General features: G+C 33.5%; 2 protein-coding genes across 7 annotated transcripts in view; one reads left to right on the top strand and one right to left on the bottom strand.

The window, feature by feature from the left end:
• The first annotated feature begins 4,416 nt into the window (after nucleotides 1-4,416).
• LOC136031973 (DNA repair protein RAD51 homolog 3-like) lies at nucleotides 4,417-27,038 on the top strand. Of its 5 annotated transcripts, XM_065712002.1 has the most exons (3): nucleotides 5,969-6,039; nucleotides 11,936-12,775; nucleotides 23,414-27,038. In XM_065712002.1, the coding sequence occupies exons 1-2, from the start codon at nucleotides 6,014-6,016 to the stop codon at nucleotides 12,762-12,764; spliced, it is 855 nt and encodes a 284-aa protein (XP_065568074.1). In that variant the 5' UTR covers nucleotides 5,969-6,013; the 3' UTR covers nucleotides 12,765-12,775; nucleotides 23,414-27,038. The 5 variants fall into 5 exon arrangements, with proteins under 5 accessions (XP_065568076.1, XP_065568074.1, XP_065568073.1 ...); XM_065712004.1 differs by lacking the exons at nucleotides 5,969-6,039; nucleotides 23,414-27,038 and adding an exon at nucleotides 4,417-4,572 and having other exon boundaries at nucleotides 11,936-13,183; XM_065712001.1 differs by lacking the exon at nucleotides 23,414-27,038 and having other exon boundaries at nucleotides 5,970-6,039; nucleotides 11,936-13,183.
• LOC136031972 (BTB/POZ domain-containing protein 10-like) overlaps nucleotides 16,322-27,540 on the bottom strand; it is a 36,332-nt gene continuing 25,113 nt past the window's right edge. For both annotated transcript variants that reach the window (XM_065712000.1, XM_065711999.1), the window contains 4 exons: nucleotides 27,032-27,249; nucleotides 22,959-23,156; nucleotides 21,611-21,858; nucleotides 16,322-18,279 (listed from right to left, as the gene is read on the bottom strand). In XM_065712000.1, coding sequence (XP_065568072.1) covers nucleotides 18,103-18,279; nucleotides 21,611-21,858; nucleotides 22,959-23,156; nucleotides 27,032-27,249 — 841 coding nt within the window. In that variant the 3' untranslated portion in view covers nucleotides 16,322-18,102. The remainder of the gene's footprint in view (nucleotides 18,280-21,610; nucleotides 21,859-22,958; nucleotides 23,157-27,031; nucleotides 27,250-27,540) is intronic.

Genomic DNA, 27,540 nt, shown 5'->3' on the forward strand with positions numbered 1-27,540 from the left:
TAAGGCGCTCTTGAGGATCAATTTAAGTAAGTAAGCATGACGGCACTAGACCCTTAAGGTCCAAATTGGCGGTGCTGATCTCCGTTTCGCGTCCATTCAGCCAGGAAGGATAATGGGGCGGCTGGGAGTCACCCATCCTGTACATTCGCACACCCTTCCTGCTTACCTTAACCATGTTTCTCCAGGTACCCATTTAAAGCTGGGTCACCTCTGGCTGAGCTTACAGATTCACGCCACTGATCCCCATCCTAAACCAAATAGCTAGCTATGCCAGGGATCGAGCCCGTGCCCCTTGGGCAAAGAATTCTCAAACCACCGTGCCAGCCACCTTGCTAGCCAGGACGACTTGAGGATCAACGAACTCTTGTCAAATCAATTTCTCAACAATTTCATATTGACTAACTAGTTGCGCAACTGTAGTTGCTTCTGATTGGGTGTGGTCTTTTTTACTTGCCATGTTAATTGCGTAATCGATTTCTCTAACCTTGAGCTACTTGTAGGTTATTGCCTAAGGTACTTGGAGGAGCAATAAACTTTGAACAAACCCTGACAAGGCTATTCTAATGGTGTACTGGAAGACCAATGAGATCTGAGAAAACCCGGCAATGCCGATTTCCTAAGGCGCTCTTAGGGAACAATGAACTCCGATAAAACCTGGATAAAACGGCTCTACCTTTCTTGATGCTATTGCGAAACAGATTGTGCAATGATCTGAAATGATCGCTAAGCATTTTTCGATGATTTCAGAAATATTTGACTGGTGTCGGATTTGAACTGGGGATTCCTAAGGATGAGTGAATGACGTGCTAGTCAACTGAACTAACAAGTCGATGCTAATACATTGTTCTTAGAAATACATTGACAAAAATCTTCACATGTCCCCTTATGATTAACAATCAAATGAAATGAGTAGTATCCTATTCATACGTCCGACCACGCCCATAAGAACCTATTTTTTTAGCCTCTAAGCAGTTTCCATGGAATTTATGAATTATTTATCTGGTGTGGGAATTGAACGAGAGACCTGAGATTTCCTAAGGTAAAAGAACGATGCGTTTGTCAGCTGAACCAACAACTCAATAAAATTATTATGTTCTTAGAAATACATTCTAAGCAACAGGTTTCATGCCCTTTCTATACCATTGAATTATATGTGTTTGTATATCTTATACAATCATTAGTTTTAAAAAATACCCCTCCCTAATAGCCATTCTTGAACTTCTGAATTCAATCTATGGGATATTTTTGAACCTTGACCTTCAGGGGATGGTAAAGAGCAATATGAAAAGTAAAAAACGCATTAAAACTGTCTTCGGTTGGTTTACGAGCTTATCCCTTGAGGTGAATCTTGAACATTTTTCTTAGAACTTTTTTCAGCTTTTTTTCATGTCTTAAAATCATATTACAAATACAAATAGCAAAAGAAATTCACCTGTGATATTTTCAAAATACAAAATGTAAATGATATGCGTATGTTAGCCGGGATTTTTTTCTGTTAGAAAATAATGTCTATAGCGACATATTTTTTTACTTAGTTTTTTTAACTTAAAAATTCCACCATCTTTTTTTGAACGCAAAGATTTTGAAACTTTTTTTCATGTCTTAAAATGACATTACATATACATATAACAAAAGCAATTCACGTGTGATATTTTCAAAAGACAAAATGAAAAGGATATACGTATGTTAGTCGGGATTATTTCTTTTAGAAAAATAATATTTGTAGTTCATTTGATTGCAATAGATACTGAGAGTTTTATGACTCCTCCCAAGAATGAATTCTATGGGTATTATGATTTCTCCCCGCAATAATTTCAGACGGTTTTACGAGTCCTTCCCCTAACCATAAAAAACAGGCTATGTAACTATTGGATTCAATGAATTGTTACTTTGTTTTTGAAAAATTTATTATGGTATTATGAAATTCTCCGATTAAATAGAATCATAATAAGTTTCAAATATGTTTGCCGTTTTCGATTTTGATTATATTGGTTTAAGGAAGTTCCCGTGTGGTGTGATTTTTGAGTGCCCGTTTTTATCACTAAATATGGGCTTTTGTGAAGTGTCGTGCTATCACTGGCATGTGAATCATAATATACATGTCTAGAATAGAGACTCATGGACTAGTTTTTTCAAGAATATCTAATCATAAAGGAATTTACAATCGAGTGATTCCCCCATTCTATGAAGATGGGAAGGAATTGAATACTACTAAAGATTAGTTAAAAGAAATATGCAGTGTTTTTGGAACTGAAGCATCGTTGGTTAAGGGAAATATGCATAAAGATAACGTTTAATTAAAAAGTGCCAGCCAAATCTTCCCCTATTCAATTTGGAAGATTTCGAGTGCCTCAAATATCAGCATAGGATAAATAATTCCGAGGAACAGATAAATTTTTTAGTGCATGGATTCTAAAACACATTCCTACTCGGAATATGTGCGTAAGACATTCTAGAAACAAGAACGAAACTTGTGATATAAATTGGGACTACACCAAGTGGGTAATGAATGATGATAAGTAATAAATATTTTAAGTATATGTGTGTCTTTCTATTAATAATAAATGTACTTATTATAAAACGACTTAGCCAATAACATAGGTTATCCCTCCAAGAGGGAGGAATGGAGTCAAATTTTTCAGGGGGAGTCAAATTTTTAAGGGGGCGTTTTTTAACTTAGATTTTTTTGGAGATAAAAATTTTTTAACTTAGGTTTTTTCCATTTACATTTTAACTTATAATTTGTTTATGTAGTCGCCTCATGGGACTCTGTGGCTGGTCATCGAGAGCAGTTGGTTTATTATATGTCTTTGATCAATATTAATTGTGCACTGGACGGATAAACACTTATATCACATTTAAAAAAAGTGAAGATGAAATATTTCAAGAAAGTGTGCAACATGAAAGAGTTGTCATAGCAATCAATGCTGACATGGAAAAATATTTGAATCCTGAAACAAGCACAAGTGGTAACACTACTGGAAATGTAAGCGTGTATTGTCATGACAATGAGAGATTAGATCTCTTTGGAGTATCGAAAAAGTTCAACGCTTATGGAGGTGGACATGCAAGAGTGAGATATCTGGAGATGATACCACTCAAAGCGAATGCAAGCCTGAAACTAATTGTTGATGACGAGGAGTAGCTTCTTGCTAGTGCTGGTAATAACACTTTAGCCGTCGATAAACTCTATCATAAACGATATCTTATCAACGTGCCACAACTGTTATTTGTGTAAAAATAATGTGGTAATAGACAATGAAATGGGAGACAAAATAAAAAGGGCACAGGCAGATAATATCACCAAGAAAATTAAAGACACTTAAACGAAAAATAAAGCATCGGTGAATGTTACTAGTATCATCGACAGTTTACGAACAGATACTATCATGGAACAGAAGAATATCAAAGATGAAATATAAGGTGAGATTATAGATGAAACCATGCTAAAAGTCAGGCATGACCCCAAAATGAAATAAATGTCATGTCAAAAGAAAATATGATGAGTTATTTCTTTGAATAGATTCAAAACATTCGCTTCTTATGACGATATTCTACATACCATTATATCAATAAAAATATTTTGTTGCATTACTTTGTTATGTTTTCATTGTTTTTAGGGTACACTAGCGACTCCAACGTTTAGAATGTTTATTCAAAAGCCAGAGATGCAAGAAAAGGAATTTTCAGAGACACAGGTACTACTAGCGGGCTCATAAGGGGTCTACTAGAGTCTGAGATAGGATAACAGGGTTTTTACCAGAGTCTGAGAGAGATGAGCAGAATCTTTTCCAAAATTCACACAAACACATGCACATATGCAAAATTGACCTTTTTAAAGGAAATGCTTGATGCGACATGCTAGAAAGAAGCTTGAATCAAGGAATGTACCCCGAGAAACCTTCCTTAATTTTGAAATTTGAATGTGCTATTAGAAGATTCATATTGGATTTGGATATGGATATGGACACCGGTAATTGAAATGATCTAAATTTTGAAATTTGAATGTGCTTTTAGTAGATTCATATTGGATTTGGATATGGATATGGACACCGGTAATTGAAATGATCTCAATGGTTTTGTCAGTTGCAAATCATTTGAAGGGGGTCATATGACAGTGAGATGTTAAATAGAAAAAATTCAGATTTAAATCAAAGATTTGTCATGCATCTGGCTTGTACAAGTGTGGTTGGACACTGGGAAGAGGGCAATGCACCTATAGATGAACATAGAAGACACTTTTAAACGTGTCATTTTGTCCAAAGAATTGATACGGGAAACATTCCAGTGGAACTTCGTGCTTTAACGGAGATTATGACATTGTGAGCGATACATGCGATCAAAACATGTCGTCTGCAACCACCAAGCTATACCTCCCGACCTTTAATGTCACAAGAAGAACATGAAGATAATGTTCTTCTTTATATAATGTCTTTCGTTTAATAGTTCTACAAGAAGAACTATTAAACGAAAGGATTTTAGACTAAGGAAGTTTAATGGAAGGTGGTCAAATGATATCATTGATACCAAAGAAATTTCAAAAGATGGAATTTTTTTGGCCACAGTGACCAGGTTCAGTATGCTTTTCGTGCAGGCTTGGTTGGAAAGTGGGAAGAGGGGGATATGCCTATAAATGAACATAGGAGACACTTTGAAACATGTCCTTTTGTTCAAGGAGTTGATATGGGAAACGTCCAGTGAAACCTTTTGCTTTAACTGGAGGCTATGGCATTTGTGAGCGATACATGGGATCAAGAAGCTATAGTCAAAACTATATTAATTTGTGTCTGCAACCACCAAGATATACCTCTCGACCTTTACTGTCACACGAAGAACGTATTGCTCTTAAACGAGAGGATGTTAGACTAAGGATGTTTTTATTCAAAGATATTAATAAGGTCGAATATTTTTTGTGTCATTATTGCAATAAAAATGTTCCTTTACATCACGTTGTTGTTCTCTTCATTTATTCGGGGCAGACCTTTGTTTAGACAATTGAACACATTTATTTCTTCTTAACGACACTCCATTGATATTTTTTTTTATTGAGAAACGAAAGTGGTATATGCATGCAAGTCATTTTTTTTCTTTCTTAAGGGTGAGCTTTTTATTTTTGTGCGTTAGTTCGTTTGTAATCAGTAGTGTGAGAATCAATTTAATGTTCAATAAAATGCAATAAAAATGTTCCTTTACATCACGTTGTTGTTCTCTTCATTTATTCGGGGCAGACCTTTGTTTAGACAATTGAACACATTTATTTCTTCTTAACGACACTCCATTGATATTTTTTTTTATTGAGAAACGAAAGTGGTATATGCATGCTAGTCATTTTTTTTCTTTCTTAAGGGTGAGCTTTTTATTTTTGTGCGTTAGTTCGTTTGTAATCAGTAGTGTGAGAATCAATTTAAAATGGAAACAGTAGAAAAAATAAGAAAATCTTGTTAAGTCTTCCTACTTTGGATTTTTTGGCCTGGTGGAGGGTTGTATATTGACAGTAGGAACGTTGTGTTTGGGTGTAACAACTATTTTCAAAGATGAGCAATTTGGAAAAAAGAATAATGACTGTTATAAGGAACAGAATTTTAAGATGCTTTCAAGCCGAGCCCCAATTAGTCCCTAGTCATTAGATAAATGGAGAATTTTTGTTGTAAAGTAGTTGTTATATTTATTAGTGATTCTGAATTGCTTGCATAATGTAAATTTGACTGGCCTTGGAGCCTTAATAACTGAGTCGTTTTAAATAACCTATTACTGAATTGCTTCAATGATAGCAATTAGTCCAAAGGAATATCAGGTAAGCTGTCATTAAGATGAAGACCCACGTATTTTCTAGAAATTGGGCTTCCTGGCCTGAGAAACTGGTATGAGAAGCCCATATGCGAAAAACCCGGTATGCGAAGAATAGAACTTTTGGCGAGAAATGTCCCCAGCGGAAATTATTTTAGGATCTATTTTTTAGGCAAAGCGCAACCCTAGATTGTACAGCGTCTTTTTAAAATTAAAATTGTGTAGCATGACAAGTTGTCATAACTTGCACAGGTAGGTGCATAGTCACTGAAATCGCAACTGCGGTCTTTCAGATATAAAATTATTTAAGTAGTGAGCATATAAAGTGCTCAAAAAGTTTCATGAGGTACATATATAGGTATTTCATTAAATGGATCTGTAAAAAATGCATATAAAGTAAAAGTGATAACAATTTTTTTTTGTGATTTATAAATTTTGAAAGATAACCATTATTTGAAAAAAGACAACCTTGCAAATTCTGTGAACAATATAAACACTTCTTGTTGGTGTCCTTAGAAATATTAAAAAAAAACAAAACAGTCTTAGCCTAGACTAGCTGTTGAGGTAACATAGGAGAATATTAGGCCTAAGTATAAGTATAGAATTAGGGTTGTTGAGAAGGAAAATTGTCAAAAAGCAATTCCTGCTTATTAGTATGCAGAATAATTGTAGTTAACATATTTTGACTGCAATTCCAATACCTTAAATCATTATACCTTATAATTGCTACCTTAAATATGTAATTTGGGCTATATATTTATACATTGGTGGGGAGGGGCTGTTAAAATATAATAGAATTGCAGCAAAATAGTTTAACTATGATAGCAGGAATTGTGTTTTTTACCTGTAGTTATTAGGAATACCAGCAATGATACAAAAAGACATATAGCTATGTGTTTTACTGTGCTCCAAATTTTGTAATTACAGTAGTAGATGTATACTATACTTTAGGGAGGACTTCAAATAAAAAAAAAAAAAATAATGGATTCTTCATCCAACACTCCTTGTTCTGCATCTACAATTTTACCCTTTCAGGAATGAGTTCAGAACATAAATTATGTCCTAGGAAGGTGAATTCAAAATCTCATCTCTATTGCATCCCCATTCTTTAGATGAAAATTGTATAGAATGCTGTCTTCACCTTAAAAACATGATTTTTTTTTCTTACAAATTTTCAATTTTCATACAATTTAGCTTAAAAGAAAGTGAATACATTGCTTGATGCCTTTTTTATGCAAATATAATCATTAGTTCCAGGATGATATTCTATTTTGAGCCCTTAGTGTAATGGGACCCTAAAATGTAACATAACCTGGTCCATAGTTTTAAGACTTGTGTAAAATAAAAAAGATTAGTTAAAAACTCAAAATTCAGTTGTAAATTCTATTACTTTTAAGTAATATATTCCAAAGGTATTGATTCATTCAAAATCTGTACAATCTAATTCTATGAGCATTGGAATTTCCAAAAATTATTCTCAAATTCAAAATATTTCCTGATGTCTGCATTATAGGGTGTTTTTTCTGTGCAATAAACCTGCTGTAAAGCAACAAGGGCAAATAGAAAAATTGAGCACAAAAACAATTGCCTTCCTTCTACAAAAATGTTAGAAAAGAAGCTAAATTACACAATGCTTTAGTGAAGAAAATTATAAAAGTAAAAAAAAGCTGTCTAAATAAATTTTATTAAAACTTCAAAACAAAATATAAAACTTAAAAACACAGAAATGCACTTTTGTTGATACAGTTACAAATCCTTAGAGATTTTGAAGACACTTTTTATCCTGCAGAAAATGCTCCCTTTTCTACAGACATCAGGCAAAGATTTTACACTTAGAACAATATTCCTAAATTCAAATTCTTGTGGAATTAGATTGTTATAAACCAGCACCTTTAGGATATATTGCTATTGATAGTTTTGAATACCTGGTATATGCTTAACCACTTCATAAACCCATTCCTAGAGATGGTCCTTTTTTTGTGTGGTGACAGAAATAAGTTACCTTTTGTGGTCCTTTTAAGGACTCAAAATAGAATATCCCCCAGAAAAAAATTATTATTTTTGGAAAGAGCATAAAAAAATACCCAAAGTGATGTACTCATTTTTTTGGTAGCTAAAAAAGGGATGAAGGGGATGAAAGTTTTATCCCCTAATTGCAAATAATTTTCAAGATAGCAAAAACCCTGCATTTAGAATTTTACCTGATTTTTCATTTTTGTTCATATTGGCAGTCTTTTGCAGCGTAAGGCAACTATTAATGAGAAATAAGTATTAAAAAAAAAAAAAAAAAAAAAAAAAAAAAAAAAAAAAAAAAAAACAAGGGCAAGGCCAAAGTCCAAGACCAAGTCTATTGTTTTTGAATTAAAATCAAGTTGTCAGGTTAGTTAAGTACATACCTATTGTATATGCAAGCTTTACAAGCTTAGAGTTATATCCAAGTATCAGAGGGAGGTGGGATACAATTGTCACACCAATTATGTTTGAAAAGAGTGTTGAATAGGGAACCAAATTCAGTAAGCATACTGGTCTTTGGGTAATATGCTGTTTAGTTCAGAAAAAGAATATTGATCCAGGATTACCTAAAATTTAATGAGAGATCAAAAAAAAAAAAATCAGTTTTTAGTCATTATATAACCCATATTTTTCATATAGGATAAATAATGACTGAATGAAACTTTCTGGTTTTCAAGACTTTTTATGTTTAAACAGGTTTTTATGATTTTATCAATGAATGTCAGGAAATGTCATTCACCTGGCTCTACTACATTCTTGAAAATGAAACCTTGCTTCTAAGGCAAATATGTAGATGGCTAGAATTTTGATGATCAAAATTCTAAGTTTCTAGAATCAAGAATTATGATTTTAATTTTTAGACCATTCTTTATAGACTCAGCATGAATAGCCAGCGTTGCATAGAAGTATGCAGTGCAGGACTGAAGGATGATGTGAACAATCTTTTGAACATTCCAGTGCAGCATGTTAAAATTTGGTCCTATGCTAGCCTGTTGCCCTGTTGACTTAGTGAGTTTGGGGTCCAAAAAGGCCATCTCTGATGCATTTTGAACTACAAAATTAAAGTCTCTAACATAAGGATATTGTGGTCTCTAAAATAAGAATGTTAAGGTCTCTGACTTAAAATCTCTTCTGTAATTTCCTGTAATCAATTCAATATAATATGTTATACATTACTATTCTCCATGCACAAGGAGTTGATATCACTGGAATATCCATAAAAAGCAGCAAATATAATTAGCTTTACACCTACAAAACATAATTTCCCTTTTCTTTGTAAGGTATAAGGTCTGTGAATGCCAAAAGCAGGTTCTTTCAACTTTTTATTGGACTGGCTACAGTGGTGGGACATGATTATGACCTATTAAACTTGGTAATTCAGGCACAATACACTTGAAGCAACATTGGGATTGTTAATAGATTTGCATCTTCTTTGCCATTTCAAAGGATCATGATGAGAAGGGGGCTGGAATTCAAAATTGCATTGAATGTATCTGGTATTTTACCCAAGGAGCACCAGCACCTGAATGCAATGGTCTCCTCACAATGGGGCTGGCATTGAAACAAGACTTCCTGGATTTTTTTTTATCAGTTGAGAACCAAGCGCGACATAGTGGACAATGATGTAACCCCAACTTAAATATAATTCTGTTGGGGACAAGGGTGACAAATTTCAGCCTGAGATACAGAATTGTGTTAAGTCTTGAATGGAAGGGTGATTGCATCTGTTTGCTGTGACTTCTTTGAGTTCTATTTCCAATTAAATCTCTTGTATTTAGGTTGGTGGATGAGCATGGAGGCAAAGATGTGGTCTTGGGGGCTAGCAGATCTGCTGTTTTGTTAAATTTGATATCTTTCCATCTTAGGACATTCGGAAGTATATTCAATTGCGTTTTACCTGAAAGTTCGGTAGCCGCCTTCAGATATTTAGATTCTTATCATCAGCAATTCTATTAATATTTTACAGCTAGTTTTTGCAGATTGGGAATCTATTAAACAGAGTATATTTTCAGTATACAGTAATTTATAAGCGCATTTATGCCAAGGTGGATAGTACATAATTCAGCAGACAAAATCGAGGATCCAAGTGGGAGGGGAGTGTAAAGAATAAGGTTAGGTGGGATACATACAGCTGCTCCTATTTTCTCATCATGTACAGACCTATCTGTATAAATTTGTTTGTGATTAGAGTAATACTTAGAGATCTGTTCAGCCGAAATACTCAGCACCAGATTTTTATTTATAGGAGTAAGGTCAGCTTGACAGTATGGTGAGCAAAATTCCCCATATAGGGGTTTCAGTAAAGAGATAAGCATAAGAAGTTTGTTGACCCTAATTTGAGAGCTCTGATATTTGATATATTTCTTAATTTATATTTTATGATTTGAAATCCTAAAAATAGGTACTTATCATCCTCTTTGCTCGAGTCTCAATATTTGTGTGCCTTTGTTACTATGTGTTTCAACTAAACATGAAGAATCATAGTATTTTCCACATTGGAGGATCTTTCCATGGAGGAATACATCATGAGGGAAGAGAATTTCCATGAAGGGGGTGCAGGATTCTCTAGCATTATTAAAAAAAAAAAAAAAAAAAAAAAAAAAACAATGAGAAATTAAGTAAAAAAGTTTGTTAACTGTAAGTAAGGAGAGCATTCAAACCTAAAACAATCAGAAATTATTACGCATACAAGGGGGTTCCTCTCCTCAATACCTCGCTCTTTCCGCTAAAGTATTTTTAGTAATTTCAACTGTTTATTCTATGGCTTTTGTAATTCAGGGGTCTTTCTTAAAGAATTGGGACAAAATTCAAGCTTTAGTGTAAAGAGCGAGATATTGACGAGGGGGCGAACCCCCTCATATACGTAATAAAACATACAAATATAGAAGTTCGTTACAAAAGTTATTTCGTAAGTTACGTATATTTATTGCTAATAAAAACATTTGTAAGAAAATAAAAAAGTTCTAGTTGCCTTTTTAAGTAACCAAAAATTAGAGGGCAACTAGGGCTACTCCCCCATGCCTTTTTTTTTTATCAAATCGTCCGATCAAAACTATGAGACAGCCATTTAGCCAAAAAAAATTAATATGCAAATTTGGTTTTAATTATTCATGTGCGGTGAGCCAAAATCAAAACATGCATTAATTCAAAAATGTTCAGAAATTTAATAAATAAAACAAATATTTTTAAATGCAAGTAAGGAGTGACATTAAAACTCAAAACGAACAGAAATTATTCCATATATGAAAGGGGTTGTCCCCTCCTCAACACCGTGAGAGTTGTGAGAAAGAGTCAAACTTCAGCGTAAAGAGTGGGGCGTTAAGGACGGGACAACCCCTTTCATATACGGAATAATTTCTGTTCGTTTTAAGTTTTAACGTTGCTCCTCACTTGCAGCTAAAAAAAAAGTTTTTTTTTTTTATTTAATTTGATAGTAAAGGATTCAATGAAATGCTACCGAAAAATATTATCTGACTGTATAGTATGTAAAATCAGTGTTTAACAAATGGACAATCCAAAATTAAAATATTCTCTATAAAAAAAGAAGAAAAATTGGGTTATATGGGTCATACGGGTTAACCCCTCATGCTGCATCACTAAGTACCATGTGCAAAATTTCTAGATGTAGTCGTTTTCATTTATTGTTCTTTGACATCATTTGCTATCATTTACCTTGGAGTCTTTAAACCATAGTTGCTTAAAATTTGTTTATTGCATGGAATGTGTTTAAATCTTGCATAAGTGAGCTGTGCTTGGTAAAATAAAGCTACAATAAATGAGAAAAAGAAAAAGTATTATACTCGAAAATTCGTGCAGAAAATACTTTTGGAAGAGGTAGATATAAAGTAGTACCATAATCAAAACTTCTTTCATATGAGAATGGCTGCCAGTAGTATTTAGTCAAGAACAAAATTATCTAAATAAAAAAATATCAGAGTAACAGTTGCCCCTATTTTTGTAGTAGCATGAAGTCATTTTCTTGACAAAAGTCTTTAACATTTTTAAGCTGAATTGTTGAATTTTTGTTAACTTAGCTCTACTACGTTCTTTAAAAGGTCAAAAAAGGTTGTCTAAAAACCATTTGTTTACCCTAGTTGGAGTAATAGTTTCTTTTCAGGCTGTCTTTTTCTTTCAGGATGGCCAACGAAACAGTTCAGAAAGGTTTGCTCAGTAATCTAGAAATAAAGCTTTTTGAAAAGGGTCTTTATCCTAGGTCAGTAACAGAAATAACAGGCCATTCAAATTCAGGGAAAACCTACTTGGCTTATCATTTAGTAATTAAATGCATTATGCCAAAAGTCCTTAACAATATTGAAATGAATGGCTGTGAAAGTCAATGCATTTACATTAGCTGCTTACAACCATCTTGTGTTTATGAAATGGCAACATTAATTGAAAATGCAATAGTTGCTGCTTTAAGAGATGCAGGTTGTTCAAGAGATGAAGTAAGATCATTCATACAGCAAGATAAAACTGTTTTAAAGTGTTTGAAAAGATTGACTATTTTCAAATGCTATAGCTATGCAGAGTATCTCCTTTGTTGTCATAATGTGGGCCTGTTCCTGAAGCAGAATTCAAATGTGCAGCTAGTAATTCTAGATTCTATTAACGCCTTTGACTTTGAAGGTCCTCGCAGTGGTAGACATCGTTACAGAAACATTGAGAAAAATTTAGATCATTTGACCTGTGAAACGGAAAATTTTAATGTGGCTGTTGTATATACAAAACTATCCCAACTTGCCAAGAGACAAAATGAATTGTATAATTGCAGTGAGAAAACGTGGAGATATAAAGATACGATTTCCCTAGCTAGCAGTGACTCAAAATTTACATCTAGAATCCCTTTATCTGTTCGTTTTTTCCTTTTTGATGACGAAGAAAAGAAATGCAAGGGAATCTTAACAGAAAAAGGAGCGATATGGTATACATTCAGCAAAGCTGGCAGACTCAAATGGTTATCCTGAAATCCTTTTTTGTGAGTTGTAATAATTGTTGAATTTAACTTTTTATTGCATCCACTGGCAGGTCAACAGGAACTTTCTGATTGGACTCATCTCAAACATCAAATCAGATATTTCCTATGAGCAATAATTTTTCTGTAATAATTTTTGAACTTGTCTATTATGGTAATTTTTATATCTGTGTACCTAAGAGTGACATCCGTGTACTTAAGAGTGACAAGCCCAAAATTTGAAATTTCAGAGAAGCCTATTTCCCCACTTCAAAAATATGTTTCAGTCAATTCGACACTCTAGGAAGGCATAAACAAATCTTATTTCATGGACTCTCTCCAATCACTTCTACTCGATCTACGCTGTAAGGTCAATTTGTGGTTTTGCAGCAAACTTTGGTAATTTTCACTAATAAAATTTTTCTGATTTTATCTCGATGCGGTCAAATGAATGCTGTGTTTGTCAACCCCTCAAAACTTAAAAAATGGTATGCCTCAAGAAGGAATTTTCTTAAAATATAAAAAAGATGACACATTCCTTAAAGGCTACCCTTTTAAATATGACATTTACTTTATGGAAACAACTTTTATAAACAGAATTTAAGTTTTTTTATGAACATAGTTTTTGTGTGTATTAATAATAGTAGTTGTTATGATAGTTGATTTAATGTTAATTAATAGTAGAAATATGGTAGTGAGTCGTGAAGAATAGCCGGACAAGGATTTTGGACTTTTATATCACAGTACTTGAATACTAACTTTGGCGAAAATCAAACTGTTTAAGTGAAATATGCATTTAATGTGTTAGGATTTTGGGCCTCTACGAGTCCAATATTAGGTTCAAATTTATGATAAAGAAACTCGTAAATGCTGTAGTATCGACTTATCAAAACTACTTATGAAACATAAACTTAGTGTATTTTGATTATGGTGTTCTGCATTACAATACTAGGTTCAGATTTGTAACCAACAAGCTCAAAATCCCTTTGATAGAAATCAAACACATTTGTGCATGTGCTAAACATGTTTCAGTTCACAGTCACATTATGACCTTAATGCTTACTATTCAATCATTTAGGACCAATCCCTAAAAGAATCCTTGAACAACTAAGAGTCAAAAGAGGCACAGCATGTATTATTTGGTAACGTATACTTAACAATACTAAGCAAAGTTGGGGACGAGGACGGTAAATTTTAATTATCGACATTTTATCATTTAGGACCATTCATAATCTTGAATGATCATGAGTCAAAAGAGCTAGAAAATGTCTATCTATCGATGGTGTCGGTGGCAGTTTGAAATCAAGGATCCTCCTTGGGCTCTCCAGCCACCAACCGAATCCTTGCATTGCCCTGGTTTCAACAAGGTGTGACAACAACCTCAGCTTTTTAATGAACAATCTCATAGCTTTTTAATTACCAACTTATGTAAAAGCCAAACACTGAGCAATATTTAATAATTCTGGTTGTCTAAATTGCAATATTAACCTGAGATTTGTCATCAATAAGCTCAGTTATCTCTAAATATCAACCATTATCGAAACCGAGTAACATCTGCAAAACATGTGCTTAGCATGTTGTGATTTAGAGCAGTCATTCTATGATATTAATCAGGGGTGCCAATTCACAAAAATATCAGGCTGGGGAATGCATTTTTCAAAATCTAGAGTGTGGGCTGTGCATCCTCCCCCTACTTGACGTCCTTAATTTTAGTGATTAAATACTTAATAATCTGTTAAAAATTCCTTTAAAAAATATGAATTTGAAGAGGACTATGCTTCTATGTGCAAATTTGGGGATAGGTGGTTTGAGGGGGCACAAACCCAAGAGAAACAAAGTAAACAGATAACAAACTAGATGAAAAGAAACAAAATAAACAGATAACAAAGTAAAAATAATTGCATGATTAGAATGTCAAATATGGGTGTAATTTCCATCATTAGTGAAATATGTATTTCGTTTTTTCTGATTTTCGCTGTCTAAATTACATTATTACCCTCATATTTATAATCATTAAGCTCAGACACACTTATAAAACTAACTACTGGAAATAAAACTTCATCTGTTAAATATTTGCTTAGTATATATTGATTTAGGCCACCTATGTTGCAGTTTTAATGACTTTTAGTAATAAAACGTATTCCTATTTTAAGCTAGTTTCCTTAAAATTGCAGTCAACAGACCAAGAAGCCGTTATATATAAACTTTTGTGGAAACACCATTAGTGAAAGATGAATTTCTTGTTAGAATTATTAGTGAAAGATGAATTCTGTTTTTGTTTAAAAAGTCACCATGCTATATTAATGATAAAATTTATAGATTTAAGAAAATTCACAAATTATGATTGAAAGGGGTGTTAAATGTATATTAGCAAACTTTTAGCTAAGAGAGGGGAAAGGGGCGAGGCTAGAGTTTTGAGTTTGAATGAAGGCTATAGAAAATATGCTGAAAATCATCCACATTAAGCTTCCACAATACTGATAACTCACTTGGGACTGTCATACTGCAACCTTAAGTATCTACTAATTAACATTTACGAGTTTCTGAATGATCAGTCACAAGAGCTACAGTAGGTCTATATGTGCAAAGGAGGGACAGGGTCTGTTTGTCGGAAGGGGAAATGGGTCAAGCAACTCTACTTAAGAACCAATAATGTATGAAATGTCACCAATTTGTGAAATATGTGCTCAGTGTGCTTTGATTTTGGAAGTCGATATTGGAATAATAGCACGATATAGCACTTTGATGAAAATCCAACCTTATTTGTGAAATATGTACTTGGTGTGTTTAGTTTCCTGGAAGTCACGTTTCGATCTCAATAATTAAAAATTCACCTATTTGGAATAAAACCCTCATCAATCCCGAAATGATTGTTAGTCATGAGGTACAACGTGCCTAAATTTGGAAATTTGAGGGCGGGGGTCTTTGAAGGGCATCAGTTTGAGACCTTCAGCCATTCTTATTGAAAATCCTTGCGTGATTCTAATTTAGGAATGGGTAACATGCCTACATTTCTTTCAAGACGAATCTATCAAGCATTTGTTTCATATGGGATATTTCCAAATTTTGGGACTTGCTACTGTAACTGAACGATCCATTTCTGCCTTGGAGGGACTCTTTTGACCTTAAAACCTTTCTGATTAAAACTGCTGCTAAGAATTCCGACGTTGGGGCCATGAACACAGCCATGTGGGATTGTTTGCGATACGGGTGGTTGCCCCAGATCGGTTTTGGCCCATAAAAAGACACTAACATTCAATGTGTGGTCAAATGAGCAATCTCCCAAGCTTCTGCAACCGTCCACTATATGATAAAGGCAAGAGAAAAAAAGAAGAAAGAAAACAAAACATAGTAGACATTATTTTCACCTAAGTTAAAGGTTTTACGTTGAAAAGTGTTGAAGAATTCAACTGTCTGATGCAACTCAACTTAAAGGAGCCTTTGCTGAGGGATCACTTCTGTTAAATTTCTTTGCACCCTTGTTTATGGCTAGATGAAGCGCCTTGGCAAGGATTTCTTGCAACCCAATTTGATACCTTCATCTTGACCTTAAAGTAACTAATAAACAGAGACGTTGCTATTTTTTATATTTATAATATGGATATTTGCTAGAAGATAATCACAAAAATAATTAGTAGAAAGAAAGTTAAGGAAATTAAAACAAACATTTTTACAATATAGTAAATGGAAGCTCACAGATAAATCACCATACAAATTATAAGCTATGCCTAGAAAACCTTTATACAAATATAATCTTCAATGCTAAAACAAATCTATCGCCTTTAAATTACAAGAAAAGACTCTTTGAGCTCAGAAAGATATGGTAGAAATAAAGTATTCTACTTCCAATATTACCTCACGTTGAAATGTAAACAAAAACGCGGATCAATCGAAACTGAATTTCAAGTTTACATCCGGGTGAATTATTAAATTTTATGTTGCTCGAACTCGGAAATTTTGCATTCAGATGAGCATTTCTTGCAGTGAACAAGTTTTAGCTCTAGAAAAATTCCTTCCAGAACTCATTTGAAGTTTCAGAGCTTCTGCTTTATTTAAATTTTATTGCCTTTTGACAACAAATCCTGTGAAATTAATGAACATTGCGGATTAACTAATGTCTACCAACCCGGCGGCTGGCTAGATGATTGTCGTATCTTGCACGTCTGTCCACCTTTGAGTTGTTACAACAAGCCTTCAATCTTTTAATAGTTACTTTCAATGAGTTTAGATAAAACAGTCTTCTTTAAGCTTTTGGATCTTTAAAGATGTTCAAAATGACACTTTTATCTAATTTCTTTGATATTGTCCCTTATTTCTTTGGAATATTTTTTTCTAGGTCACTTAGAGGGGTTATAGCAACGCAAAATAATATGAAAAACTTACTTTCGCATGGTAAAACTTGTAATTCGAAGTATCATTTTTATTTTAAGGCCTAACGTGATTCATCCTTTTTTTCTATCATCTAAATTTCTGGTTTATCTTGGAATACATCTTTTTTATTTGTTCAGTATCAGAAACTTCATACAGATTTTCAAAAAACTCATTTTAATTTGCTTACGCCATTAGCAATTGTTTGGTTGATGCCTATATGTTCGATATGTCCAAACACAAGTCACTGTGATTCTTATGAGTGAAATTTATCTATTACAAACGATTACGGCGGTGTTATCCAGTCTCTATACACATAGTGTACATTCTCAGAAACAAACAAATAGTCGTTTTTATCCGTATATTTGAAGCGCAGGATTCAAGAGACATAACATTATATACAAGAAAACTGGGACACCTTCTGCTGGCATGGGAGTGTTGTTTTTTTTTTTTTTTTGGTTTCCGTTAACATTTTATGGATTCTTAAATCTTTGACCATTTTAGAATCCTGTTTTATATTTATGAGTTTAACTCAGGAATTTCACGCCAAATCCAAATTTTGTCAAGATTTATAATTTCGCTATAAAAAAAGCTTTACCAATTTTTAGCAATAATGATTGACACATACACGATAATTATAGCTAGCCGAAGAACGGATACATTTTTTGGAGAATAACTGATCCTTTCCTTATCGCCTACATTGCGTGATATACAGGAAGCAAGTTGGTCTAAAATTTAAACTCACTTATTCAGAAGCAATGGGGATATCTGTCGAAAATGAAAAGGCTTCAGTCCTTCACATAATTCAATTCTCAGATTTAGAGAGAATAAGCTAATGTTAATGTTCTAATTTTTGGTATAACCACTCGGATTTTCCATATCCAAATCACTGGAAAAAGCACAAGATTAAACTTGACGGACCATTTGATTTGAGATAGAGTAAAGTTCACTTTAAAATTAAGGAAAAAGCTTAAATACGCATCCTACTCGACATGGGGTTCATCACCATCATTATGCCGATGCCGTCCTCTATTTTCAGAAGAATTCTCAAAAATGTCATTCTGTTGATGATGCTGAAATGACATCTGCACTGAGCTCATTTCAAGAGCCGGGTCTGCTGTTGCCTCAGCCAAATTAGTTACCGATTTGGATTTCAAACACTGAAAGAAATAATATAAATATCATACCAAGTAACGGGTTCCCCAGTGACGTACTCAGGAAGAGAGTCTTCAGACCTAGACCGTCAACGAAGTTTCGATATTTTTTTTGTCCTCTGTTCTCCATACAAGTCCCCCTTTGAAACAAATTTCTGCGCAATTATCTGACTAACCAACTATTCTTCTTTAAGAACAATTAAAATCAACAACAGAATATGACATGGCGACTCGGACATTACTTCCCTAGATTCAGCCGGACTTAAGCAAACAAGAATGAACAACACTATTAACATTTATAGTTAGATCCAGACTAGCATCGTAAACCAACGTGACCTAACATACACAAGGAAATATATTCATTGTTCGTGCGCTTATGCTACATCAGTAAACTTATCAATTATTTTATTTTATCACTGACTTTATCTCTACATTAAAAAAGGTTAATTGAACTGCTAATGGGAGAAATAGAATGTGTCCACGAATCGGAATTTCACAAGATAAAACATAAAGCCAGTTTCTAAGGACAGCTAAAAGTTACAAATTCCATTATGTTATAATTGTGAATATTCAATACTCAAGACTGTTATGTCTGAGAATTAAACTGTATTTAAATATAAGGAAGTTCCCCATTTACAGTAAGCAAACCTATAAGCAGATGGAGAAGATCTAAATAAGCAACTAAATTATTCCTGCGGTAGCAAAGTGGATCTCTGCTTGGCAATACAGGGATCGATCCGCGCTGCAGTAAAGTTGGGTGACAGACTTGCTACTTGTCGCCCTAAAAAAGACCCAGCAACTGATCCGTCAATTCGACGCCCTATGCGCCAGCAAGGCTCTGCAAGACCTTTATCATTAACTAAATTATTATTTTGCATATTTATTGAGTGTTGTTAATTGAATAGATACACAAATTATCTTTCCATCCCTTTGTCATAACTTTGAATGTGGACATGTTTGCTTTCTGGTTAATGAAAATTTGAACCTATTTTTATTTTTATATGAGATGACACATCTTAAAGGTACGATTGCATAATAATAAAGTCAAATCCGATTTTTGTGATAATAATTTTCTGCGGTTAGTGGTTTAAATAGTTATTAGCCATTTTATGTCTGTCACGTGTTACCTAAACTGTGATGTGGCTTTAGCTATAGAGTCAAAATAAGTCTTTACAAATATCTTAACATTCATCTACTAAGTGAGTTTTTGTAGCTGAATTTAAACCTGACAGCATTTATCCTGCATATCTTCATACAATTTAGTCTTTCTGGATTTGTTTTAAGATGTTTCTGTCTCGCGACAAACTAAATACAAAATCAAATTTGCATCAACTCACTTGTGGTTTGAATATTATGCGTAGTGGGTGAAGTTCTAAAACAGTAATCAGAAGGCATGTCCATATAGTCGTTCATTATAGTTGCTAGTATTCTCTAATTAGCACGTGCTGAGACCTTCACGGAAATAGCGACAATAGGTGGTGAAAGAACTCAGATTAGATTTTTGAATTCAGAATAAAAGACAAGACATTTCATTGCTTATTAGCTTTTTTAAGGTACACATATTGCATGACGTGGACTTTAAGCCCTATAAAAATTCTGACTAAATCATTGGAATCAGAGTGTAAACTGGAATCATTGGACTTGACGACAAAATCTCATGACACACTTGAATTTGCAAAAAAAGTTTTGTATGATTTATCCATGTGCAAAAAGGGAATTCTACTTTTTTTGCTCCTAGTAAGTTGATGAACAATCGGATTATAAGCTAAAAGGTTCTAATAAATTTTTGAAGTTCACACACACACTCCTGCAAAAGAAAAAAAAAATTCCTCGTTGGATACGGATTATTCTGTCTTTTTAGAAAATTTAAAATCACCATTAATGCCACTAAATTTATGGTTACAATTTTTATGGTTACAAATTTATGGTTAAATTTATGGTGGTGTCTGATTACCCCCTTGCGAATTGCAGTGCTTGTTCTATATTATCTGTTGTCTATTCAGATACTAAAGTAGTGTAGAATCTATAAACGAATCCACTCGGGCCCAGTTTCTCGTGTGCGATTTTGGCAAAATATTGAGACCCTATACAGGCTCTAGATAAATTTGTTGCTTCTTTATGGATGAAATCTTTTGGATAAAAGAGTATCACCAGTTTCAATTTATCTGCTTAAGTTGTTATGCTGTAAAACCTTTTGAGTATTTTCTTTCAAAAAGTAGCTTCTTTTATTTTTTTTTCAAAAATCCCAATCACAAAAATGTCGGTTTTTCACTACTATTTGCATAATGCAACACTACACCTTTTAATTTTGGTTTCACTAGAAACTGAGGAAGTAGGTTGAACAACTTTAGGGTTACAAGTCAAAAGAATCATGGCCCCAGAAGTCGACAGGAGACTGTGTTCTGGTAGTGACCCCCCCCCCCCGATTCCTGAAGCTGGGATTTGGTTTTTAAATAATTATTAAGATCAAAAACCATAATCCTCATTTCCATAGAAAGTGGTATCGATGATGCTTATCAATCTGAAAAAAGAAGAAGAAAAGCATATAGCACAGAAAAATGAAAAATAATTCCCCAAAAATATGCTATTTTGTTCTGAAAAACCCCCTTCCCTCTAATAGTTGGACTTGTGGACACCTTGGGTACCCCAGTCAATAGGGAAATTTAAATATTTTGCCTAAATCTCATGTGATAAAGTTGGGTCACGAATTTTTTTGAAAAAAAACTGCCGCCCCCATTGAAACCCCAACTTTATTTTTTAATTTACATTCTCCAAATTTGACATGTAAATAGGTCTTTATTTTATTTATGATTAATTGGATTTGAATGCTTTGAACCTTTGATAGGAACATTCTCAGACTTTTTCTTACAGACAAAATCAAATTAACTTACAGATCCTAGATATGCAATGCTTTGTGGAAGTTGTCATTTCAAAAGCTTGAAACGTCAAGTCCATTTTTTTTTTCAATATCATAGTTATATAGAGAAAACACAAAGTTCTTTCTTTTCTAAGGTTTTTATTAGTTTTTTTTTCCTTTTATTAACTCACGATAATATATATATATATATATATATATATATATATATATATATATATATATATATATATTGCTATTCTTATGACGGAAAACTATAAACAAAAAAGAAGAAGAAGAAGAAGAAGAAGAGAGAGAGAGAGAGAGAGAGAGAGAGAGAGAGAGAGAGAGAGAGAGAGAGAGAGAGAGAGAGAGAGAGAGAGAGAGAGAGAGAGAGAGAGAGAGAGAGAGAGAGAGAGAGAGAGAGAGAGAGAGAGAGAGAGAGAGAGAGAGAGAGAGAGAGAGAGAAGATTTATATTTTACCTGAAAATCTACATGTCTACTTTTAGCCTCCTCCTTTTCCCATGACATCTTGATAAATGGCCTTTGGATATAGTTATAAATGACTTCAGCTCTGCCACCGGGTCGTGTTCTAATTTTTTCTTTATAGTTTGGATAACCCTCAATTCCAAGACGGATTTTCTTCAAACCTCGATCGCGTAGTACTTGTTTGGCAACATCACGATTCTCAATGTACCGAAAAAATCGATACAATGGAGTGCTAGGAATAGCTAAAATAAAAAAATATAGATATAATATATTCAAATAATAGAAGAAAACATTCGTACTTTCTTTCAAAACTTGTGCCAGAGATCTTTGTCACATAAGCAGATTCCCCACCCCCAAGATAAGTCATGTCAGTCCCCCCCCTCCTCAGCAAACTTCTGGGTACAAAAACAATGGAGGTGATACTTAAATCAAGATGAAATGAAAATATTACAGAGAAAACTGAATATAATACATATCTAGAAATTAAGAAATTACGAGAAATCAAAATAATTACCACCTTTATACAGATACATCCTTTATTGTTGGAGTTTTTGATATGTACGCTCCCTATGACGGTTAAACCAGTAAATCTGATTCAGTATAACCCACACAGTCTTCTAAGAAGAAAAAAAAGTAAAGAAGCTAAGAAGAAAAGTAAAGAAAAATAAGAATTAGTTGGAAATGATTTTGAACACAGTAAAGACAAACCTCGCATGGGTTAGGTGATTTTTTCACGGCTGTTTTCGCACATTAGTTTATTTGTGTTAGGAATTTAGTATGATTTTCCAAATTATTTATTACGAGGTCTTTTCTTTATCCTCAAGATACAAGTGGTAGTTCGAATCTTTGTGCGCCTGGAGTGGAGTCGACTCGCTGTGCCTTTTCTATGATTTATTGAAGTTATAAACTATTAAATGCACTATATAATGATTATAAGAATTTAGAATCTACTTCTATTCATTACATACAGTTATGTTCTTTGTTTGGGTCCCTGGACATCAACAAAAAACTGCATTGTATTTCTTTTTTGGTTAACCAGTATTACCATCTTCTTTTCTTTTCATTCTTTGTTTATATAACGTACGAGGTTTGTTTTAGCTTGATCATGAGTTGCATGGACCTTAGTAAGCTTCTGGAGCCCATGACATATTGTACATTTGCAATTTTAAGGATCTTTTAAGTAGAAGAAAAAGTTATCATGTCACCTCCAAGGAAGAAAAAAACTTTTTATTCCTCTGTTAGGCCGTATTCAACCTCATAAAATAGCATTTGAGGTGCAAGATTGTTTGTTTGTATCACATTGATGGGAAACTCTATCATTTTGCAGGATGTTTGTACTTACTTTGTGCGTACTCTTCTCCTTGTAGCGGCGGGTAATCTTCGTCCCACTCAACAACATCGTCATCTAATAGTATGACAATATGACATTCCCTATCGCCACGCTGAGCTGAGCTTACCATCGCAGGCAAAATTAATGACTCCAAAAACGATTCGAACTGAACACGTGCTCCTTCGTTTGACAATTCGTGAAGTAGGCCATCTGTAAGAAAAGATGACCGAATTATAATCAAGGAATCTTGGTAAATTCGTTATAATAACTAATTACCAAAATTGTTTATCATAATGATTTCTGTTTATTAAAAATCCAACGATATTCAAAAATTTCTTTTCTTATTGATTGTGTGTTTATTATTGCTATGATTTCGTTTTCTTTAATGGCAATTTGATGTTTTCTGGTCATGGAAGAGGCTTTTAGAACAAATCTTATTTTTATGTTCATACTTAATCCTCGTTTAGGAAACATGGATTTGAGTCTTCACTCAGTGGCAAATACCCTTGAACTTCGAAGTTATGAAACATTCGTTGTAATGAACTGTAAGTAAAGAGTAACCCATACCAATAGTAACCAAAATTATGTATTTTTGTAGTGATCCAGTCATTTTTTTTTTAACACACTTCAGAATTTAATTGTCGTGAAAGACGCTTTCTGAATAAATCTTGTCATTATGTCCACAGTTAATGCTAGATTAGAGAATGCAAATTTAGTATTCAAACAATAGTGAATACCCTTCAATTTTCACTTCACCGAACGCTTCAAGGTAATGAACTGTAAGCATTAAGGGGGAACATTGTCAATAATAATCGAAACATTCGAAACTTGTATTGTTGCATAAGATAGAGATTAAAAAAAAAAAAAAAAAAAAAAAAAAAAAAAAAAAAAAAAAAAAAAAAAAAAAAAAAAAAAAAAAAAAACTACAATCGTTTCCGAACTTTGGTTTTCCGAATCAAAAGTTTGGAAACGAGTTATAGATAAAAAGAACCTTCATTTTATGCTAATTCCAAATACTACAAATTTTCAAAGCTTAAAGGTAGCCACCAAAAGTTATTAGCATAAGTAAATTTTCATAATTTTAGAAAATTCTGAATGCAAGTTGCATACTCAAATATAAATGCCCAAGAACCAACATACAAAGATCTTTTTAAGCCCCTAACTACAAATATGCAAATGTCACGGATGCGAATTTTGGAATAGATGTTATTTAAAGGAAAATCGCAAAATCTAGTATCCATTTTGAGAGCCTCAGTGGCCTAACGTAAGGACAACAGCGCGCCATCCCCTGCCATTTTCCACCCCAAGGACCTATCGCAGCAAAACATGGCACTAAAAAGCTAAGCATGAAGGCGAAAATTTAGAGAATACTGAGGGTATGTTTTACTAAATCAAAAGGCACTATGTACATCCAACTTATCAAAAAGGGAGATCTTTTGAAATAGTTATCTTGTTCAAAATAGTCATAAGCTCAAATAACTATGACTATGGCTAAAACTATATATAACTATGACTAAAAGAAGTTTTTCAAAGAAAAGTAAGAGCAATATTTTAATACCAACAGAAATAAATTCCTATAATAATTCAAACTCAGAACGACCAGAAATTACTATTTAAGAACAAATGAAACCCAAAACGAACAGAAATTAGAGACACAATCATAGCCAACAAACATACAACAAGTAAAACTGAAACTGAATATACAAATCAAACTTAAAACCAACAAAAATACTACAAACACGAGTTTTGCTACTGCCACCCTCCCCCTCTCCTAACGGACACTGAACAATAGTATTGGCGCAAATACGTTGAATCTGTGGGTGCTCAGCGGCTGACAACTCCCTCTTATTGAGAAAGCAGTAATTTTAAAATGTAAACGTCAGTTTTGTAAATATAGAAGTGTTATAGTAAAAAATTGAGCTTCCGTGCAAAGAGCAAAATTTAGTGGGAATGACTGCATGCCTCTTTCTTATGGAAATTCCATTTCATTTTGGAAAGCAAATACACCCGAATTAGCCCATTTTTCATCAGTATCGTCGAACAGAAGTTAAAATTAAGTGTGAAGCGCAAAGATTTGAGTGCTCACATCGTATTTAGGATAACCCTGTGTATGATACTAAAATAAACAAAAAACAAATAAAAAAACAGGTTTTTTAAATAAAAGTAAAATGTGACATTAAAACGTAAAACGAATAAAGTTAGTTTTTCCCTCAAAGCTTTAAGAATGACTACTATAAAACATGCACAATGCGATTAACTTTTTCCCGAATATCCCGAGAATAAAAGGGCTGAGTTATTGGTATTTACTTCAAACAACAGAATTTTCCCTTCAGATGTTTAGAAAGGCACTCGGTAAAAAGAACATACGCAATCACTGTACCAACTGACTATATTTTCTACACTACAAAATGCTTTTAGTTAAGCATTGATAAACCCTTAGCATAAAGAGCGGGGAGTTGAGAAAATAAGCAGGACCATTTCTGTTTGTTTAAGGTTTAATTACTTTCATTTGAAGAACAAAAGTTGATGTTTTAATACAATTTTACTTTAGATCCAAGTTTACCTCCCATTGGATTAGTTCGACCTGTAATAAAATCTTGGTTTGTACAGCTAGTCACGAAGGAGCAGAATTTTAAGGGGAGAAGAAAAAAAGAAAACCAACGCTCAACTTTCTTCTCACTACAAGTATTGGCTCTGTTTCTTCACTGAGAAGATGTTCATCCAGCCCCGCATTCAATAAAGTTCATTAAAGCAATTAATTGCAATTACTTATTGAATAAGCATAATAACCAGGTTTGAACCTTGAAATGAATTTCTTATAAAAAAAAAAAAAAAAAAAAAAAAAAAATTGCTTAAACCTAATTACAAATATTGCTAAATGTTCCAAGAGCTTTCTGTCTGTTAAAGGGCGAACTGCAGCTTATTAAGTTCTGAATCACAAAAAGCAAACAATTAAATGCAATAGATTTTTGAAAAGTGCTTTTGAACGCAACTTGATAATTGCAATTGGTTATTGAACGCAAAAATCACAAAAATCAATTGCAATAAGCAAAATTGAACGTGGAAAAAATTAGTCATACACGTCAATCGTCAAAGTTCGAGAAAAGAAACACATAAGAATCTAGAAGACTTTCTTTTCCGAAGATCTAAAGTATTTTTTTTTAAAATACCAAAATTTGGAGAAAACGGTTATAGCATCACCAGCGTGTCTTTTTTTTAAACAAGCACAGAAGACCACCCCGTTCATCATCGTTTTGCAGCAAAAAGGCCACATCTGCACGATCAGTTTTGCAGGGGGGCATTCGTGAACATATTTTTTACCTTCAGGATTTGGCGGTTCCCTTCTCTGTGTTTATATTTTTTTTAAGAAAAACTGGCAAGATTAAATGAATAAATATATACGTAAAAAAAACGTCTCTAAGGAACTAGCGCTATTTCAAAACAAGTTCGATAAAAACTTTTAACCTTACGAAAGTATACAATTTGAAAGAGAAACGAATACTCAATTGATTGGTGCAAAACATACATTTATTGGGACTCTCGACGAAGGGTATTTTAATCTGCAAATGCTAGTTTAATTTCCAAAAATCCTTGTTCTGGACTAGGAACGACCAGGAGGATGGGACCGGGTTAGGACATACCCTCTATCAGTAAAACATTACGTTTTCTAAGTTCTCGTTTTCATGCAACTATTTAACATATTTAGAGCTTGAATCCTTTCCTTATCCCTAAGCGCTGTCCGAAGGACTCCATTTCCGCAAAAATGGCCAACAATTCAAATTTTTGCGGCCCTCCTCTAGCCAAGGATGAAACCTGTGTGCCTCGATGAAGGCTGAAATACACGCAGTGTACTTGTCAATTCATTTAAAGTCAAAAATTCTTATACTTCCTCCAATCGCACAAAAAAAAAATTAATATTTGGAACGTAACCTTCTCTTTAACTAAAATTGTGAATAATAGAGACTAAAATTTAAGCCAAAATCCAAAGAAAGTTCAAAAGGCTAAATTTTAATTATTGCGATAACAAAAACTGCCTTTTAGCAAAAACTTTTACGCATCAAGAAATATTCGAGGTAAAAACTTACGTAGATTCTTGCATTTAATGGTTTGTGCATCAAATGGAAGAAGCATATAATCACAGGCCTCTTTCAATTCTTGAACACTTGTCGACGGAGGACAATTTATAAATCCCGTTTTATAATAATCCAAAATACATCTAAACAAGGTTCCAGATATCCCATCAGCCACCTGATATTCACCTCTTTCATTCGGACGTACGAGATCTGATCCGGAACCAAACATTCTAAAAAAAAAATATCTTTTATTAAAAAACAAAAAATACCAGCTATCTCAGCACTTTTACAAAAAAAAATAAAAAATTTAAATCAACTCGTTTTGCTAAATTGGCAAAATACCGCCGATTTGATAAATTCTTGGGACTACTGCCAATTTTGAAACATTGCAGAAAAGGAACTATACGGTATTCTGTGAGTGTCAGAGAGCCATATTTTCATGGGTCCTTTCCGAAAGCTCTCTATGCAGTTTTTCATGGCTGCACTCCCTTTATCCGACTGTGCTTCTCAACTTTAAAGTT

Source organism: Artemia franciscana, chromosome 10 (assembly GCF_032884065.1).
Source record: "Artemia franciscana chromosome 10, ASM3288406v1, whole genome shotgun sequence".
In the NCBI taxonomy this organism is placed as follows: domain Eukaryota; kingdom Metazoa; phylum Arthropoda; class Branchiopoda; order Anostraca; family Artemiidae; genus Artemia; species Artemia franciscana.

Bases quoted from the DNA above. Each gene is read 5' to 3' on its own strand.
- LOC136031973 (XM_065712002.1), top strand. From the start codon at position 6,014: ATGACAAGTTGTCATAACTTGCACAG. The intron at 6,040-11,935 runs GTAGGTGCATAG...TTTTTCTTTCAG, and splicing joins AGTTGTCATAACTTGCACAG to GATGGCCAACGAAACAGTTC.